This window comes from Pelobates fuscus, chromosome 1, assembly GCF_036172605.1.
Source record: "Pelobates fuscus isolate aPelFus1 chromosome 1, aPelFus1.pri, whole genome shotgun sequence".
In the NCBI taxonomy this organism is placed as follows: Eukaryota; Metazoa; Chordata; class Amphibia; order Anura; family Pelobatidae; genus Pelobates; species Pelobates fuscus.
The window spans coordinates 28,849,231-28,868,180 of NC_086317.1; the positions used below are offsets into that span (position 1 = coordinate 28,849,231).

The following is an 18,950-nucleotide window of genomic DNA, read 5'->3' on the forward strand; positions in this document are numbered from 1 at the left end:
ACAGTCAGTAAAAAAGGGGGACAAAACTTTTTTTAGATACATAAATGAGAAAAGAAAAGTAAAACAAGGATTAGTTAGATTAAAAACAAAAGAAGGAAGGTATGTAGATGAGGATAAAGGTCTAGCTGACTGCCTCAATGAATATTTTTGTTCGGTATTTACAGCTGAAAATGAAGGAAAGGGACCTCCGTTAAGAAAAAGGATAAAGAGGTTCTATTTCAACTGTCAAAAGTAAAGACAAATACGTCAATGGGACCTGATGGAATACACCCAAAGCTATTAAAAGAGCTTAGTGGTGTACTAGCAAAACCATTAACAGATTTATTTAACCAATCATTGTTAACAGGAGTAGTCCCAGAAGATTGGAAGTTAGCGAATGTTGTGCCCATTCACAAGAAAGGTAATAGGGAGGAGTCGGGCAACTATAGGCCAGTAAGCCTTACTTCAGTGGTGGGGAAAGTGATGGAAACCATGTTAAAGGATAGGATTGTTGAACATCTAAAAACACATGGATTTCAAGATCAGAGACAACATGGGTTTACTTCAGGGAGATCATGCCAAACTAATCTTATTGATTTTTTTTGATTGGGTAACTAAAATTATAGATCAGGGTGGTGCAGTAGACATTGCTTACCTAGATTTCAGTAAGGCTTTTGACACTGTTGCACATAGAAGGCTTATCAATAAACTGCAATCTTTGAGTTTGGATTCCAATATTGTTGAATAGGTAAGGCAGTGGCTGAGTGACAGGCAACAGAGGGTTGTAGTCAATGGAGTATATTCAAAGCTTGGGCTTGTCACCAGTGGGGTACCTCAGGGATCTGTACTTGGACCCATTCTCTTTAATATTTTTATTAGTGATATTGCAGAAGGTCTTGATGGTAAGGTGTGTCTTTTTGCGGATGATACTAAGATATGTAACAGGGTTGATGTTCCAGGAGGGATAAGCCAAATGGCAAATGATTTAGGTAAACTAGAAAAATGGTCAGAGTTGTGGCAACTGACATTTAATGTGGATAAGTGCAAGATAATGCATCTTGGACGTAAAAACCCATGGGCAGAGTACAGAATATTTGATAGAGTCCTAACCTCAACATCTGAGGAAAGGGATTTAGGGGTGATTATTTCTGATGACTTAAAGGTAGGCAGACAATAGAGCCATAAGAAATGCTAGCAGAATGCTTGGTTGTATAGGGAGAGGTATTAGCAGTAGAAAGAGGGAAGTGCTCATGCCATTGTACAGAACACTGGTGAGACCTCACTTGGAGTACTGTACACAGTACTGGAGACCATATCTTCAGAAGGATATTGATACCTTAGAGAGAGTTCAAAGAAGGGCTAATAAACTGGTTCATGGATTGCAGGATAAAACTTACCAGGAAAGGTTAAAGGATCTTAACATGTATAACTTGGAGGAAAGACGAGACAGGGGGGATATGATAGAAACATTTAAATAAATAAAGGGGATCAACACAGTAAATGAGGAGACTATATTTAAAAGAAGAAAAACTACCACAACAAGACGACACAGTCTTAAATTAGAGGGACAAAGGTTTAAAAATAATATCAGGAAGTATTACTTTACTGAGAGGATAGTGGATGCATGGAATAGCCTACCAGCTGAAGTGTTAGAGGTTAACACAGTAAAGGAGTTTAAGCATGCGTGGGATAGGCATAAGGCTATCCTAATTATAAGATAAGGCCAGGGACTAATGAAAGTATTTAGAAAACGGGGCAGACTAGATGGGCCGAATGGTTCTTATCTGCCGTCACATTCTATGTTTCTATGAGGTGGGATGTAAAATACAATAGGACAGGAAATATCAATCAAATAAGGTGGGAGTGAAGCAGAGCTGTAGAAGAGAGTAGAGTGCTGCCCTTTAGGAGAGAGCCAGAGACAGGTATGTGAGGTAGAGGTTATTCTGGGAGGCCATAAGCTTTCCTAAAGAGATGGGTTTTAAGGCACTTCTTAAACAATTGAAGACTAGGGGAGAGTCTGATGGCGGAAGGCAGGCTATTCCATAGGAAGGGAACCACCCATGAGAAGACCTGCAAGCGTGAATGGGGGCGAGCAGCAGACAGGAGAAGACCGAGAGCAGGCATACCTATGGGAGAGAGCAGAGAGATCGAGAAGAGGCATACCTATGGATCTGTGAAGAAATAAGAGGGGCTAGAATTATTCAGTAGGGATGTGAATGGGCAAAAAGTTCCGTTCGGCACTTCCAAATTCGGGACTTCGGCAATTTGGCACTTCGGTTCGGTTCGACACTTCCGAAATTTGGGAATTCGGCACTTAGGCACTTCAGTTAGGTTCGGCGCTTCCGAAATTAAGGAATTCAGCAATTTGGGACTTTGGCACTTTGGGAATTTGGAAATTCCCTAACCCTACCCCTAACCCTACCTCTACCCCTGTCAGGATCGGGACAGGGATCCAACACGCAGAGTACAAAGCGTAGTAGGTACGTATACCGGACCTTAGAATGGCCGGACTTAACGTAAGGAGTAAGTAGAGAATGGTCAGAGACAAGCCGAGGTCGAGGGAACGAGAAGACAGGTAAGCGAGAGACAAGCCGGGTCAAAGGATAACAGAGACAAGCAGAGTAATACAAACAAGCCGGGTCAGAACCAAAGAGACAATAGACATACAAGAGCACTGAGTGACTAGACTGGCTAGAACCACGACAGGGCAATGAGCAAATGCGGGAAGCTCTATTAAATACCCCGGTTCTAGGAGGTAATCACACCCCCGACGAGTCCTGGTTCGTGTTCAGGGTTTGAGTGACATGTCGAGCAGGCTTGGCGTCATGACGTCGGCTACTGGGCGTCACGTCATAAAAGGGCGTGGATCCCTCGCGGCCGGCGTGTAACCGACCGGAGGAACCGCGAGGAACGGAGGAAACAGCCCTTCTGAACGGGAAAACGTCTAAGTCTCTCCTCTTATCAGAGGTAGAGACTACAGGTACCCTGACAACCCCTAACCCAATCCCTACACCTAACCCTACCTCTACCCCTAACCCTACCCCAAACCCTATCCCTAACCCATAACCCTTGCCCTACCCCTAATCCTAACCCTAACCCTACACCTAACCCTTACCCTACCCCTAACACTACCCCTACCTCTACCCATAAACCTACCTCTACCCCTAGCCCTAACCCTAGCTCTACCCCTACCCCTAACCTTACCCCTAACCCTTACCTCTACCCCTAACCCTTACCCTACCCCTAATCCTAGCCAATCCTAGCCATAACCCTAGCCCTACCCATAACACTAACCCTATTTGGTTCTGATCGGCACTTCTGAAATTCGGGACTTCCGAAATTTGGGACTTCCGATATTCGGGACTTCCGAAATTTGGTTTGGTTCGGCACTTTGGAAATTCGGCACTTCAGACATTCGGAAGCATCCGAATGTCTGAATTGCCAAAATTCGTCCGAATTTTAATTCTGCCCGAAACGAATTGCACATGTCTATTATTCAGTGCTTTATGGGTATGGGTTAGCACTTTGAATTGACTCCTATAGGATACAGAAAGCCAATGTAAGGACTGACAGAGGGCTGAGGTGTGAGAGGATCGACTAGAGAGGAAAATCAGTCTGGTGGGAGCTTTCATTACAGACTGTAGTGGATACGCTTTTGGGAAGACCAATTAAGAGAGGGTTACAATAATCCATGCGGAAAATTACTAGAGCATGGACAAGCTCCTTGGTAGCAACTTGCATAAATAAGAGGTGGATGCGGGCTATGCTTTTAAGATGGAATCTACAGGATTTGACAACATATTGGATGTGAGACTCAAAGGTGAGGCCAGGGTCAAGTATGACACCACGACAGCGTACTTGCAAGGATGGACTTATGTGGATACCACTAACTTGAAGGGAGAGCGAAAGAGGAGGATTAGTTTTAGGAGGAGGAAAGGCAGTCAGTTTTAGAGAGATTGAGTTTCAGAAAGCGGGAGGACATCAAGTCAGAGATGGAAAGAATCGGTGATTGAGGCATGACACGGAAAAAAATGTGAGATAACTACCTTTTATAACCCCGACAGCCTTGGCCCAGTCACCTAAAATTTGACTAAGGCACTATAATGTTAGGAAAACAGATTTGTATTTCTAACACTATAGTGTTCCTTTAAATGTTTTCTTACAACTACCTAGCCACCTCTACTTTTGCTTTTGCCATGTTCACTAATAAACTAAATTTTTTCTCCCCAGTAACTTTTTACCACCACTGAGCGCAAATTCATGTTTCATTTAAGTATCCGGATACTTCCTTTATCTGGACAGTGTTTTTTTCTTAGTCATGTGTATAGCTAAACATTATGAATGACCAGGTTGAGTTTATGATCACCTGTGGAACTAAAATATTTGGCCCACTTTGCAGTCTCAGCTTGTTCTAAATCTCCTTGTTGGATACGTATAGCACTGCAAATGAACCCTGACTGTGTACTAGAGCCACCTTCAAAATCATAAAAGGACATCTGTGGAGAGATGGGGGCCCTGTTAATAATTCATGGTGTTCTTTTCTTTTTTTAAATCTTTGGGCTTTCCAATTCGGAACATTTTGCCAAAGATCAAGTGAAGTTTGTTTTTTCTTTGACAATTACAGTACAGCTGTGCTCTGGACTGAAATTACAAGCATTTGGTTTCCTTGTTCCTGCCCTCAAGGACGTCCTTGCAGAGAAAATCACCCTGTGGGTAATAAAAGCAAATTTCGGTTGAGATAAATAGCTTAATAATATGCCTGAGATGGTTTTGGGAAAAAATGAAATCAACTTGCCTTTCAGATTTTAATTGCCCTTTCCCAAGCTGTAGTTACAATTATTTTGTTTACATAGGATGGGATTTAACCATTTCTTTTCCCTCAACCAGATGTACCTGTTAGACAAACAACTATTACTTTTGAAAGTTTTTTGATATATATTTATTTATTTTTGCAGTTTCTAGAAATGTGCCTAGCTAATCTGTGTAAACCGTTCCAAAAGCTGTATATTCCGATAAACAAATTAAAATACATTCTTAATTTAATAATGTGATCTCTCCCTAACAGCTCCTGCTCGAATTCTGACTTTCAGTGGCACGGTGACCACGCCGTGGATGAGAGATATTGTCCTGCCATGCAAGGCTGTGGGCGACCCATCTCCTACAGTGAAATGGATGAAGGAAAGGTAACCAGCAACTAAATGCACACCTTGGGTAGTTTGTTTAAGATTTTGACTGTTTTCTGTTGAATGCTCACTATGCCCTTTAACCCCTTAAGGACCAAACTTCTGGAATAAAAGGTTAAAAAACAATTTGGTACTATCATGTAACCACACTAACCTTGTGATACATATTAACCACTTAAGGACACAACTTCTGGAATAAAAGGGAATAATGACAGAATATCTCCGTCATGTGTCCTTTAGGGGTTAAAACAGTGCTAAATCAAGTAAGCAGCAGATGTGTTTCCTGCTTTGTTAGTAATTTAATTATTCTGAGACTTTTAACGCTTAAACTGACATAATAACCTTCTCACAACATGTGGTTTAGTGTAGTAAATGTATTGATGTAATAATGTGTATGTACTGATGTAATAGTGTGTATATACTGATGTAATAGTGTGCAGAGCTCTCAACAACCAATGTATATATTTAAAACTTACCGTATCTATATTTTTGTGGAAGTAATAAGTTGTGTTATGAACTGGTTAGTTATGCAGACAATGCGAGACCTGCCTCCAGAGCCTAGACAATCAATTTTAAGACAACAAAGGATTATATGATAAAAAGACTTGTGCACAGTGGAAAAATTCGGATTGGCCAAATATTTAAAATATTAGATTAAGGAGTATATAGACATAGACATCTCAGATTATGATCGGTCCCTGACGAAGATACTTTGAACAGCACTGAAACGTGCCTTGGCCACTTTTTTGTTTTTATGAGTCATGACACATATCTCACAGTAGTTTTTTTTCACTTTATTTAATGGCGGATCTGTTCTTAACCGTGTACAGTGTTTTTGTAGGCTCTGTCGAATTGAGGTATTGGTGAAATCTCTTTTTTTAATTTATCCACCAATAGGGAGTTGTTAGACAATGTAGGCTGATCTGACCATCCACTTAGACCATTTTGTCTGAGTTAAAGTATATGATTTAGAATTGAATGTAGCTGTGATTAACTTTTCAGTTTGCAGGCTGTGTAACCCAAGGTAATATTAAGATGTCTGAAGGTCACAACTCTTCTGATTTACCCCTCCCTTTTGAGCAAGGGCCAAATCCAACTTAACAATTTATTAATGGTGGATACATATGAACAATCCGTTTAGTCATGGTCTAGATCAGTGATGGCGAACCTTTTTGAGCCCGAGTGCCCAAACCGCAATACATGCCAACTTTTTTTTCCTTAAAGTGCCAACACGGCAATTAAACCCAAATACTGAGGTTTAAGTTTAGAAAACACAACTCGTACTGTTGTCCGAACTAATAACTTTTGTTTTAAAAGAACACAGAGAGTTCAATGATACAAATTTTAAATAATGATATAAATAGATAAAATTAAGCTTATATTTATTAGTATCTCCAACAAATATAATACATACACACACAGACTGCTGAATACATACACACAGTCTGCTGAATACACACACACACAAGACTGCTGAATACAGAGACTGAGGAATACACACACACGGTCTGCTGAATGCACATACAGACAGACTGCTGAGTACACACACACAGACTGCGGAGTACACACAAACAGTCCGCTGAATACACACACAGTCCGCTGAATACACACACACAGACTGCTGAATACACGCACACACACAGACTGCTGAATACACGCACACACACACAGACTGCTGAATACACACACATACTGCAATGGGTGTGAGGTGCTGTGTGTGGGGGGTGCGTGTGTGGGTATGTGGGGGGGTGTGGGCGTTGTATGTGAGGGGTGCTTTGTGTGTGTATGAGGGGTGCTGTGTGTGTGTATGAGGGGTGCTATGTGTGTGTGGGGGGTGCTGTGTGTGTGTGTGTGTGTGGAGTGCTGTGTGTGTGTGTGTGGGGGGTGCTGTGTGTGTGGGGGGGGGTGCTGTGTGTGTGAGGGGTGCTGTATGTGTGTGTGTGTGTGTGTGTATGAGGGGTAATGTGTGTGTGAGAGGGGTGCTGTGCTGTGTGGGGGTAGGGTTGGGGTAGGGTAGGGGTGCTGTGGGGGGTAGGGTTACTGCTGTGGGGGGGTAGGGGTGCTGTGGGGGGTAGGGGTACTGCTGGGGGGGTAGGGGAACTGCTGTGCGGGGTAGGGGTGCTGTGTGTGGGGGGTAGGGGTACTGCTGGGGGGGTAGGGGTACTTCTGGCGGGGTAAGGGTACTTCTGGGGGGGGTAGGGGTGCTGTGTGTCAGTACCCCCCCCTCCTTCTTACCTTTAATGAAGTGGGGGGGGGGAGAGCCATCCCTGGTGGTCCGGTGGTGGTAAGCACTGCAGGGGGAGGGATCTGTGAAGCAGCACCCCTGTCCTCCCGCGATGCTGTGTGGAGCATTGCCATGGTAACGCTCCACACAGCATCGTGCGGGAGGACAGGGGAGCTGCTTCACAGATCCCTCCCCCTGCCTCCCGACACGGAAGCAGAGTAGGCGCCTGCCCAAAACAGGCAGGCAGGTGCCTACTCTGCATTGATGGTGAACCTATGGCCGCGTGCCCACATAGAGGGCCCGGCGTGCCACCTGTGGCACACGTGCCATAGGTTTGCCATCACTGGTCTAGATCCTGTTGTTCTATCATGTAACAAGAGTGGCATCTTAACTGTTATAGTAGCCTTAAGAACTGTTGAAGGGGCGTGATAGAGATGAAATGACCCCACGCGATTTTAAGGTATTATGTAGACAATGTATTAAAAATGCACCAAAAGAAAAAAGAAAATCAAACAAAGAATGTGCTCAGTTTCCACATTCATACATTAATAGTGTCCCCATTTTCCCTTATTGCAAAGTTGACCTCCAAAAATGGTAATTAATTAAGTGTAGATATTTCCATCGGAGCTCCATCACACGTGCGTCTCACACAGCCAGAGACTTTCTCCGTAATTATGCCTGCGGTGCTACAGACGCTGCCTAATGAGCTGTTTAGCTAACTCTATTTTAACTAAGTAGAATATTTAGAATCTTGAAATCAGATTTATTTTTTGTTTACTGGGCAGACTAGATGGGCCGAATGGTTCTTATCTGCCGTCACATTCTATGTTTCTATGTTCATATTAAAGACTATGAGATAGTTGGCTGAGGGATGTATGTAGTGTTTTACCAGGAAGAATATATGGATATGTGTTGTTTTACACATTGATAATGTTGATGACGCCAGGGATTTAAAATATCTCCTATCTGTCTGTCATGGCTGGAAGTTGGATTCTCTGCTGCACAGTGTTAAATAGCTAGTAACTGGAATTTCTATTTTGTAATGTGGGGTAGCAGGCTGTTTGCTTCTTCTGTTCTGTAGTGTTGGCTGTTAGATATTGCAATCTGGCCATTGTGTATTGATCAAATTGTATTCCTTATAAAGTGCCACCAAATTTGGATTTGGATTTGGCATTATAGATACCCTTTATTGGAGGCTTTATACAGTGATAGCAGGATCTCTGTCATTGCAGTGTGTATTTTAAAGAGCATTTTATACAGTGACCGTTGCATCTCTATGTCTTTGTTATAGAAATTGCATTATTAATTAATGAAAGCTTTACCCAGTAAAATCTGGATCTCTCTTTAAATGCTTTGTTTGATGGTTGGGAACTATCACACAAGACAGTGGGATCTCTCGGTGTCCATGTGATAAATGTTAGATTTGACATTCAATCTTCAATCCATTATGTATTTGGCGCTACTCCCCACTGCCCCGCTCTGCAAGTTGCCCTGTCACAGAACTTAAAATGTTAAAGGTTATTATTTGAACTCCACTTTTACGTGTCTAAGAAGTCTTGAAGGAATGAGATGTTTTGTTTTACCACAATTCATTTAATTCTGTCAATTTATCAGTCATTCTATTAACCGCACAATATAACACTGGAATTATTTATATTGCCTCGGAGGGATATTCATTTTGAACTACGCTGTTCTCAAGACTAGAGATTGTGATCTAAGATAAACGGATATAAGATAATCTGATTTTACTGTCACAGCTATGTACGCACACGCATTGCCACCGAGGAGTCCTAAAAACATCATAACAAACCACGAGACCAAAGGTTGATGTTTTAGAAATGGGTGACTCCCACTAATCTCGGACAGAGGAGGCCATGCATGCTCTGGTTCTGGCTTAGATTATCGCGCCCAGACTGTGAGGTGTCCATGCACAGTTACCCTTTTTTTTTTACAGGGAATGATATCACTATCCATGCATACACACCATCTGCCCATTAAAATATCAGGCAGACCATCTATTAAATGCATATATATGTGACATAACCACTGCTTTTTCACGCACTGTCTTGTTTCTTTTTCACTCACTGCCTTGTTTATCTTTTCGCCAATGTTGCTCTTCATTTTGGTTTCATATGTCACCTCCTCTAGATTGGTGAAGCTACACTTACTCTCTTTATCGTATTTTGCTCCTGTATCCATCTATTAAAATTGTAAACTGCTGTGGAATATGTTGGTTCTATATAATTATTATTATTATTATCAGTATTATTGTTATTATTATATAAAATAAACTCTTCCATTGCACAAGAGATTACATCACAGGCAGTCATAGCTTGTATCACAGAGGAACTATACAGAGGACCTAATTAGCATGCTGAAGGGCTTTATGTGTGAACAGTGTCCTCAATTTTTTTATTTTATGAAAAGTGCAGATTCCAATAGAAATGTTCACCTTTATAAATTAACCACGTTACACCCCCTCGGCTGTCAATCAGACAATCCGTCCTGTTACTTCCTGGTTGTTTAGCTCAGTGCAACTAAACTCAAGAGGCAGCAATTGCCCAGAGCAACTGCCTTGCAAAGTCTTCTCATTGAGCTGCATTGGGAAGTCAGATAGCTGTAGAAAGTCTGGACGGGGTCAATATTATTATTATTATTATTATTATTGCCATTTATATAGCGCCAACAGATTCCGTAGCGCTTTACAATATTTTGAGAGGGGGGGGATGTAACAATAAATAAGACAATTACAAGAAAACTTACAGGAATAATAGGTTGAAGAGGACCCTGCTCAAATGAGCTTACAGTCTATAGGAAGTGGGGTATTAGAAACATTAGGATAGGAAATATCAAGTAGGAGTGAAGCAGAGCTGGAGGAGAGAGCAAAGCACTATCCCATAGGGACAGGTATGTAAGGGAGAGATTACTCTGGGAGGCCATACGCTTTCCTGAAGAGATGGGATTTAAGGCCCTTCTTAAATGATTGAAGACTAGGGGAGAGTCTGATGGCAGTAGGCAAGTTATTCCATAGGAGAGGAGCCGCCCGTGAGAAGTCCTGCAAGCGTGAGTTGGCCGTACGGGTGCGAGCAGCGGTCAGGAGGTGGTCGCGGGCAGAGCGGAGGGTACGAGGAGGGGCATACCTCTGGATCAGTGAAGAGATATAAGAGGGGCTGGAATTGTTCAGTGCTTTAAATGTATGGGTTAGCACTTTGAATTGACTCCTATAGGATACAGGGAGCCAATGTAAGGACTGGCAGAGGGGCGAGGTGTGAGAGGACCGACTGGATAGGAAAATCAGTCTAGCTGCAGCATTCATTACAGACTGTAGCGGGGCAGTACGGCTTTTGGGGAGACCAATCAGGAGAGGGTTACAGTAATCCATGCGGGAAATTACTAGAGCATGGACAAGCTCCTTGGTAGCATCTTGCGTAAGAAAGGGGCGGATGCGGGCTATGTTTTTGAGTTGGAACCTACAGGACTTGGCAACAAACTGGATGTGAGACTCAAAGGTGAGACCAGAGTCAAGTATGACGCCAAGACAGCGCGCTTGTAGGGATGGACTTATGTGGATATCACTGACTTGAAGGGAGAGTGAGAGAGGAGGATCAGTATTAGGAGGAGGAAAGACAAGGAGTTCAGTTTTAGAGAGGTTAAGTTTGAGAAAGCGTGACGACATCCAGTCAGAGATGGAAGAGAGGCAAGCAGTGACACGTTGCAGGACGGCCGGGGAGAGGTCCGGTGAGGAGAGGTATATCTGAGTGTCATCAGCGTACAGGTGGTAGTTGAATCCAAAAGAGGCAATAAGTTTTCCAAGAGAGGCAGTATAAAGAGAAAATAGAAGGGGACCAAGGACAGAGCCTTGGGGAACTCCAACCGAGACAGGGCGAGGGGAGGAGGTATCCTTGGAAAAGGAGACACTAAATGAGCGTTGGGAGAGATAGGAGGAAAACCAAGAGAGGACAGAGTCACAGAGACCGAGTGATTGAAGAGTTTGAAGGAGGAGAGAATGATCAACTGTGTCAAAGGCAGCAGAGAGGTCAAGGAGAATTAATATGGAGTAGTGACCTTTGGATTTAGCGGAGATTAGGTCATTAGTCACTTTGATAAGAGCGGTCTCAATAGGAGAGGGCTTGCAGAAGCTGCATGTCTGCAAGTTTTGCAAGAGGTTTTTATATATAACTCCAAAGGTAAAAATGCATAACCAAATGCACGCATGTTTTTATTGGGGGTATAGCTACTAAACAGTGCTTTTCAGTTTTTTATTTTATATATTTTTTTATTTTGGGTGTGAAGTAATGTTTGTGAATAATCTAAAAAGTCCGTTATTTTAATGTATGTCTTCTTTAAATCAGCTGGTACACAGGGACAGATGGGGCGATTCATCTGTTCCAGTGGTACACTGCTACTGGAAAATGCATTAGCAGAAATGATGGATGTACTGCATATGGCAGATATCCAATCCAACTGCTTAATTAACTGGATCACTTATTGTATAATCTGCCACGCAGAGAAGGGTTATGCACAGTCATGAATCTACAGAACTTTGTAGGCCACAAGTTTATATAATGTGATTCTCAATAACAGAAAGTAGAGTTTAAATATTCACAGATCTTTAAAATATTTATATATTTTTTTTTTATAAATAGCATCATATTGATCAAATGAAACATGTTTCTGGGAGCATTTGTCTATTTCTCCGTTTACAAAATTAACCGTTTTATTACAGTGGTATCATACTGTAAAAATATGGGCATTGTCAAGTGAGAGGATTGGAAATTTATTTTGAAATTTTAATTTTTGTTCTAACTTCTGTCAGAATGACAAGGAAACAGAAACATGACCGTGTGTCAGCATAATCTTAAATTTACTGACGTAGCAGACATAGCTCATTGAGACATAGCCGAGCAGAGATACAAATCGAAGGGTGCTTAACAAAAATGCAAAATTCATGTTAATACAGGTTAAGGCTAACAGAAACGCATAGGACTAATCTGCTAGGACTAATTTATACAGCACTCTTTTCTACACTACTTTTAACCCCTTCAGGACCGGACTGTTTTGGCCAAGTTGTACGTTAAGGACCAGGGCTGTTAACACTTTTGTGGTGTTTGTGTTTAGCTGTAATTTTCCTCTGTCTCATTTACTGTTCCCATACAAGTTATATATATATATATTTTTTTCTCAGGACAAGAAGGGCTTTCTTTACATACCATTATTTGTGTCATGTCATTTAATTTACTTTAAGAAAAATAATAAAATATGGTGAAAAATTAAAATCAACATGACTTTTTACTTTTACTTGAAAAATATTTTACTTATCTACAAAAGCTAATGAAAAAAACTGCTAACTAGATTCAAAATTTTGTCCTGAGTTTAACCCCTTAACGCCGGATGATGGACTGGGTCCATCATGCTGGGGAAGCACTTAACACCGGATGACGGACTTGGTCCGTCATGTGCTAAAAATAACCCCAGATCGGAGGAGCAGGGTTAACGCTCCTCCGGCAGTGGCGTCGCTAGGGGGGGGGCAGAGGGGGCCATGGCCCCCCCTACATCATGCTGTGCCCCCCCTTGGGCCCCCCCAAATGCCAGCAACGTGCCCCTCCCCCCGAAAATAGTGCAGCTGCCATCTGTGGACCTACCTCATTAGGGGCTCGGTTGGGTGCTGCAGCCCTTTGACAGACCGGGCCCCTTTAAAGTTGCAGGGAGTGCTGGGAGGAAGTGACTGTTACTTCCTCCCAGCTTACAGACCGCGCGGATGCAGGCAGCTGAGAGAGAAGGAGGAGGCAGCAGCTGAGAGAGAAGGAGGAAGGAAGAGAGAGAGCTCTGCAGCTTCAAACTCCCACCAGGATCAGCCAGCCCCAGAAAGTCACCTCCCTGCAACCAAAAGGTATGGAAGGGGCAGGGTGGGTGGTTAACATTATGTAAGCTGCAAATTGTGTGTGCCAGTGTGTATGTTTAGGTATGTGTACATCTGTGTGTATCTGTGAGTGTCTGTGTGTATCTGTATCTGTGAGTGTCAGTGTGTATGTGTGTCTGTGTGTATCTGTATCTGTGAGTGTCAGTGTGTATGTGTGTGCAGGGCTGCCATCAGAAATTTTGGGGCCCCTAACAAAGCACAAGGTCTGGGCCCCCCCTCCCCCGCCCCTCCCTCCCGGGCCCGCCCACGCCCTACCTAGTCTGCTGACAATGATGCGGGACTGAATGTGGTGTGTATAGTGGAAGTGAATTAGAATGTGTGTAATGGATGTAGTGTTTGTGTGTATTAGATACTGTTTGTGCAGTGAATGCAGAGTGTGTGTTTGTGTAGCGGATGCAGTGTGTATAGTGAACGCAGAGTGTGTTTGAGTAGTGGATGTAGTGTGTGTACAGTGATGTAGTGTGTGTTTGTGTAGTGGATGTAGTGTTTGTATGTACTAGATGAAATGTGTTTAGTGGATGCAGTGTCTGTAGTGGATGTAGTGTGTGTATTAGACATGCAGTGTCTGTGTATAGTGAATGCAGAGTGTTTCAATTTGTGGTGGATGTAGTGTGTGTACTGTGAATACAGGATGTTTGTGTAGTGGATGCTGTGTGTACAGTTAATGCAGAGTGTGTGTCAGTATAGTGAATCCAGAGTGTGTGCATAGTTTAGTGAATGCAGAGTGTGTGTTAGTGTGTAATGATTGCAGAGTGTGTGTTAGTGTGTAGTGAATGCAGTGTGTCAGTGTAATGAATGTAGTGTGTGTGTTAGTGCAGTGAATGCAGAGTGTGTGTAAATGTGTAGTAAATGCAGAGTGTGTTAATGTGTAGTGAATGCAGAGTGTGTTAATGTGTAGTGAATGCAGAGTGTGTTAATGTGTAGTGAATGCAGAGTGTGTGTTAATGTGTAGTGAATGCAGAGTGTGTGTTAATGTGTAGGGGATGCAGAGTGTGTGTTAATGTGTAGTGAATGCAGAGTGTGTGTTAATGTGTAGTGAATGCAGAGTGTGTGTTAATGTGTAGGGAATGCAGAGTATGTGTTAATGTGTAGGGAATGCAGAGTGTGTGTTAATGTGTAGGGAATGCAGAGTGTGTGTTAATGTGTAGGGAATGCAGAGTGTGTGTTAATGTGTAGGGAATGCAGAGTGTGTGTTAATGTGTAGGGAATGCAGAGTGTGTGTTAGTGTGTAGCGGATACAGAGTGTGTGTTAGTGTGTAGCGGATGCAGAGTGTGTGTTAGTGTAGTGAATGCAGAGTGTTAATGTGTAGTGAATGCAGAGAGTGTTTGAGTAGTGGATGTAGTGTGTGTACAGTGATGTAGTGTGTGTTTGTGTAGTGAATGTAGTGTTTGTATGTACTAGATGAAATGTGTTTAGTGGATGCAGTGTCTGTAGTGGATGTAGTGTGTGTATTAGACACAGTGTCTGTGTATAGTGAATGCAGAGTGTTTCAATTTGTGGTGGATGTAGTGTGTGTACTGTGAATACAGGATGTTTGTGTAGTGGATGCTGTGTGCACAGTTGATGCAGAGTGTATGTTAGTGTAGTGAATGCAGAGTGTGTGCATAGTTTAGTGAATGCAGAGTGTGTGTTAGTGTGTAATAAATGCAGAGTGTGTGTTAGGGTGTAGTGAATGCAGAGTGTGTCATTGTAATGAATGTAGTGTGTGTGTAAATTTGTAGTGAATGCAGAGTGTGTGTTAATGTGTAGTGAATGCAGAGAGTGTGTTAATGTGTAGTGAATGCAGAGAGTGTGTTAATGCGTAGTGAATGCAGAGAGTGTGTTAGTGTAGTGAATGCAGAAAGTGTGTTAGTGTAGTGAATGCAGAGAGTGTGTTAATGTGTAGTGAATACAGAGAGTGTGTTAGTGTGTAGCGGATGCAGAGTGTTAATGTGTAGTGAATGCAGAGAGTGTGTTAGTGTGTAGCGGATGCAGAGTGTGTGTTAGTGTAGTGAATGCAGAGTGTGTTAATGTGTAGCGAATGCAGAGAGTGTGTTAGTGTAGTGAATGCAGAAAGTGTGTTAGTGTAGTGAATGCAGAGAGTGTGTTAATGTGTAGTGAATGCAGAGAGTGTGTTAGTGTGTAGCGGATGCAGAGTTTGTGTTAGTGTAGTGAATGCAGGGAGTGTGCTAGTGTGTAGCGGATGCAGAGTGTGTGTTAGTGTAGTGAATGCAGAGTGTTAATGTGTAGTGAATGCAGAGAGTGTGTTAGTGTGTAGCGGATGCAGAGTGTGTGTTAGTGTAGTGAATACAGAGTGTGTTAATGTGTAGCGAATGCAGAGTGTGTGTCAGTATAGTGGATGCAGTGAGTGTGTTAGTGTGTAGTGTATGCAGAGTGCATGTTGTATTAGTGAATGCAGTGTGTGTATTGTATTAGTGTATGCAGTGTGTTTGTTGTGTTAGTGTATGCAGTATGTATGTTGTGTTAGTGTATGCAGTATGTATGTTGTGTTAGTGTATGCAGTGTGTGTGTTAGTGTATGCAGTGTGTGTGTTAGTGTATGCAGTGTGTGTTGTATTAGTGTATGCAGTGTGTGTTGTGTCAGTGTATGCAGAGTGTGTTGTGTCAGTGTATGCAGAGTGTGTTGTGTTGGTGTATGGAGAGTGTGTTGGTGTATGCATAGTGTGTTGTGTTGGTGTATGCATAGTGTGTTGTGTTAGTGCATGCAGTGTGTGTTGTGTTAGTCTATGCAGATTGTGATGTGTCAGTGTATGCAGAGTGTGTGTGTTGTGTTAGTGTATGTAGTGTGTGTGTGTTGTGTTATTGTATATAGTGTGTGTGTGTGTGTTGTGTCAGTGTATGCAGTGTGTGTGCTGTGTCAGTGTATGTAGTGTGTGTGTGTGTGTTGTGTCAGTGTATGCAGAGTGTGTTGTGTCAGTGTATGCAGAGTGTGTTGTGTTGGTGTATGGAGAGTGTGTTGGTGTATGCATAGTGTGTTGTGTTGGTGTATGCATAGTGTGTTGTGTTAGTGCATGCAGTGTGTGTTGTGTTAGTCTATGCAGATTGTGATGTGTCAGTGTATGCAGAGTGTGTGTGTTGTGTTAGTGTATGTAGTGTGTGTGTGTTGTGTTATTGTATATAGTGTGTGTGTGTGTGTTGTGTCAGTGTATGCAGTGTGTGTGCTGTGTCAGTGTATGTAGTGTGTGTGTGTGTGTGTTGTGTCAGTGTATGCAGTGTGTGGGTGTGTTGTGTCAGTGTATGCAATGTGTGTGTGTTGTGTCAGTGTATGCAATGTGTGTGTGTTGTGTCAGTGTATGTAGTGTGTGTGTGCTGTGTCAATGTATGTAGTGTGTGTGTGTGTGTGTGTTGTGTCAGTGTATGCAGTGTGTGTGCTGTGTCAGTGTATGTAGTGTGTGTGTGTGTGTTGTCAGTGTATGCAGTGTGTGTGTGTGTGTTGTGTCAGTGTATGCAGTGTGTGTGTGTGTGTGTGTGTGTGTTGTGTCAGTGTATGCAGTGTGTGTGTGTGTGTGTTGTGTCAGTGTATGCAGTGTGTGTGTGTTGTGTCAGTGTATGCAGTGTGTGTGTGTGTTGTGTCAGTGTATGCAGTGTGTGTGTGTTGTGTCAGTGTATGCAGTGTGTGTGTGTGTTGTGTCAGTGTATGCAGTGTGTGTGTGTTGTGTCAGTGTATGCAATGTGTGTGTGTTGTGTCAGTGTATGCAGTGTGTGTGTGTTGTGTCAGTGTATGCAGTGTGTGTGTGTTGTGTCAGTGTATGCAATGTGTGTGTGTGTGTGTGTGTTGTGTCAGTGAATGCAGAGTGTGTTAATGTGTAGCGAATGCAGAGAGTGTGTTAGTGTAGTGAATGCAGAAAGTGTGTTAGTGTAGTGAATGCAGAGAGTGTGTTAATGTGTAGTGAATGCAGAGAGTGTGTTAGTGTGTAGCGGATGCAGAGTTTGTGTTAGTGTAGTGAATGCAGGGAGTGTGCTAGTGTGTAGCGGATGCAGAGTGTGTGTTAGTGTAGTGAATGCAGAGTGTTAATGTGTAGTGAATGCAGAGAGTGTGTTAGTGTGTAGCGGATGCAGAGTGTGTGTTAGTGTAGTGAATACAGAGTGTGTTAATGTGTAGCGAATGCAGAGTGTGTGTCAGTATAGTGGATGCAGTGAGTGTGTTAGTGTGTAGTGTATGCAGAGTGCATGTTGTATTAGTGAATGCAGTGTGTGTATTGTATTAGTGTATGCAGTGTGTTTGTTGTGTTAGTGTATGCAGTATGTATGTTGTGTTAGTGTATGCAGTATGTATGTTGTGTTAGTGTATGCAGTGTGTGTGTTAGTGTATGCAGTGTGTGTGTTAGTGTATGCAGTGTGTGTTGTATTAGTGTATGCAGTGTGTGTTGTGTCAGTGTATGCAGAGTGTGTTGTGTCAGTGTATGCAGAGTGTGTTGTGTTGGTGTATGGAGAGTGTGTTGGTGTATGCATAGTGTGTTGTGTTGGTGTATGCATAGTGTGTTGTGTTAGTGCATGCAGTGTGTGTTGTGTTAGTCTATGCAGATTGTGATGTGTCAGTGTATGCAGAGTGTGTGTGTTGTGTTAGTGTATGTAGTGTGTGTGTGTTGTGTTATTGTATATAGTGTGTGTGTGTGTGTTGTGTCAGTGTATGCAGTGTGTGTGCTGTGTCAGTGTATGTAGTGTGTGTGTGTGTGTTGTGTCAGTGTATGCAGTGTGTGTGTGTGTTGTGTCAGTGTATGCAATGTGTGTGTGTGTGTGTTGTGTCAGTGTATGCAATGTGTGTGTGTTGTGTCAGTGTATGTAGTGTGTGTGTGCTGTGTCAATGTATGTAGTGTGTGTGTGTGTGTGTGTTGTGTCAGTGTATGCAGTGTGTGTGCTGTGTCAGTGTATGTAGTGTGTGTGTGTGTGTTGTCAGTGTATGCAGTGTGTGTGTGTGTGTTGTGTCAGTGTATGCAGTGTGTGTGTGTGTGTGTGTGTTGTGTCAGTGTATGCAGTGTGTGTGTGTGTGTGTGTTGTGTCAGTGTATGCAGTGTGTGTGTCTTGTGTCAGTGTATGCAGTGTGTGTGTGTGTTGTGTCAGTGTATGCAGTGTGTGTGTGTTGTGTCAGTGTATGCAGTGTGTGTGTGTGTTGTGTCAGTGTATGCAGTGTGTGTGTGTGTTGTGTCAGTGTATGCAATGTGTGTGTGTTGTGTCAGTGTATGCAGTGTGTGTGTGTTGTGTCAGTGTATGCAGTGTGTGTGTGTTGTGTCAGTGTATGCAATGTGTGTGTGTGTGTGTGTGTTGTGTCAGTGTATGCAGTGTGTGTGTGTGTGTGTGTTGTGTCAGTGTATGCAGTGTGTGTGTGTAAATGTGCTGGGGTGTGGGGGAGGGGGGGGCATTTTAACATAATTAAAAAAAAAAAAAAATTAAATTGTTTCTCCCCCCTCCCTGCTTACCTGTGTCTAGGGAGGGGGGAGATTCCATCCCTGGTGGTCCGGTGGCATGGTGGGGCCCCCCGGCTTCCCAGTTACTGCAGAGGGGGCCCAGGCAGCACACAGCCTCCTCTCTCCTCCAATAACTCTCGCGAGACCCGCGGAGCGTTGCCATGGCAACCGGGTCTCGCGAGAGTTATTAGCAGAAACGAGAAGAAGAGAAGCTGTGTGCTGCCTGGGCCCCCTCTGCG

General features: G+C 42.9%; 1 protein-coding gene across 2 annotated transcripts in view; it reads left to right on the top strand.

The window, feature by feature from the left end:
* DSCAM (DS cell adhesion molecule) overlaps nt 1–18,950 on the top strand; it is a 563,650-nt gene that overhangs the window by 400,722 nt on the left and 143,978 nt on the right. For both annotated transcript variants that reach the window (XM_063447089.1, XM_063447097.1), the window contains exon 22: nt 5,045–5,162. In XM_063447089.1, the coding sequence (XP_063303159.1) occupies nt 5,045–5,162 (118 nt within the window). The remainder of the gene's footprint in view (nt 1–5,044; nt 5,163–18,950) is intronic.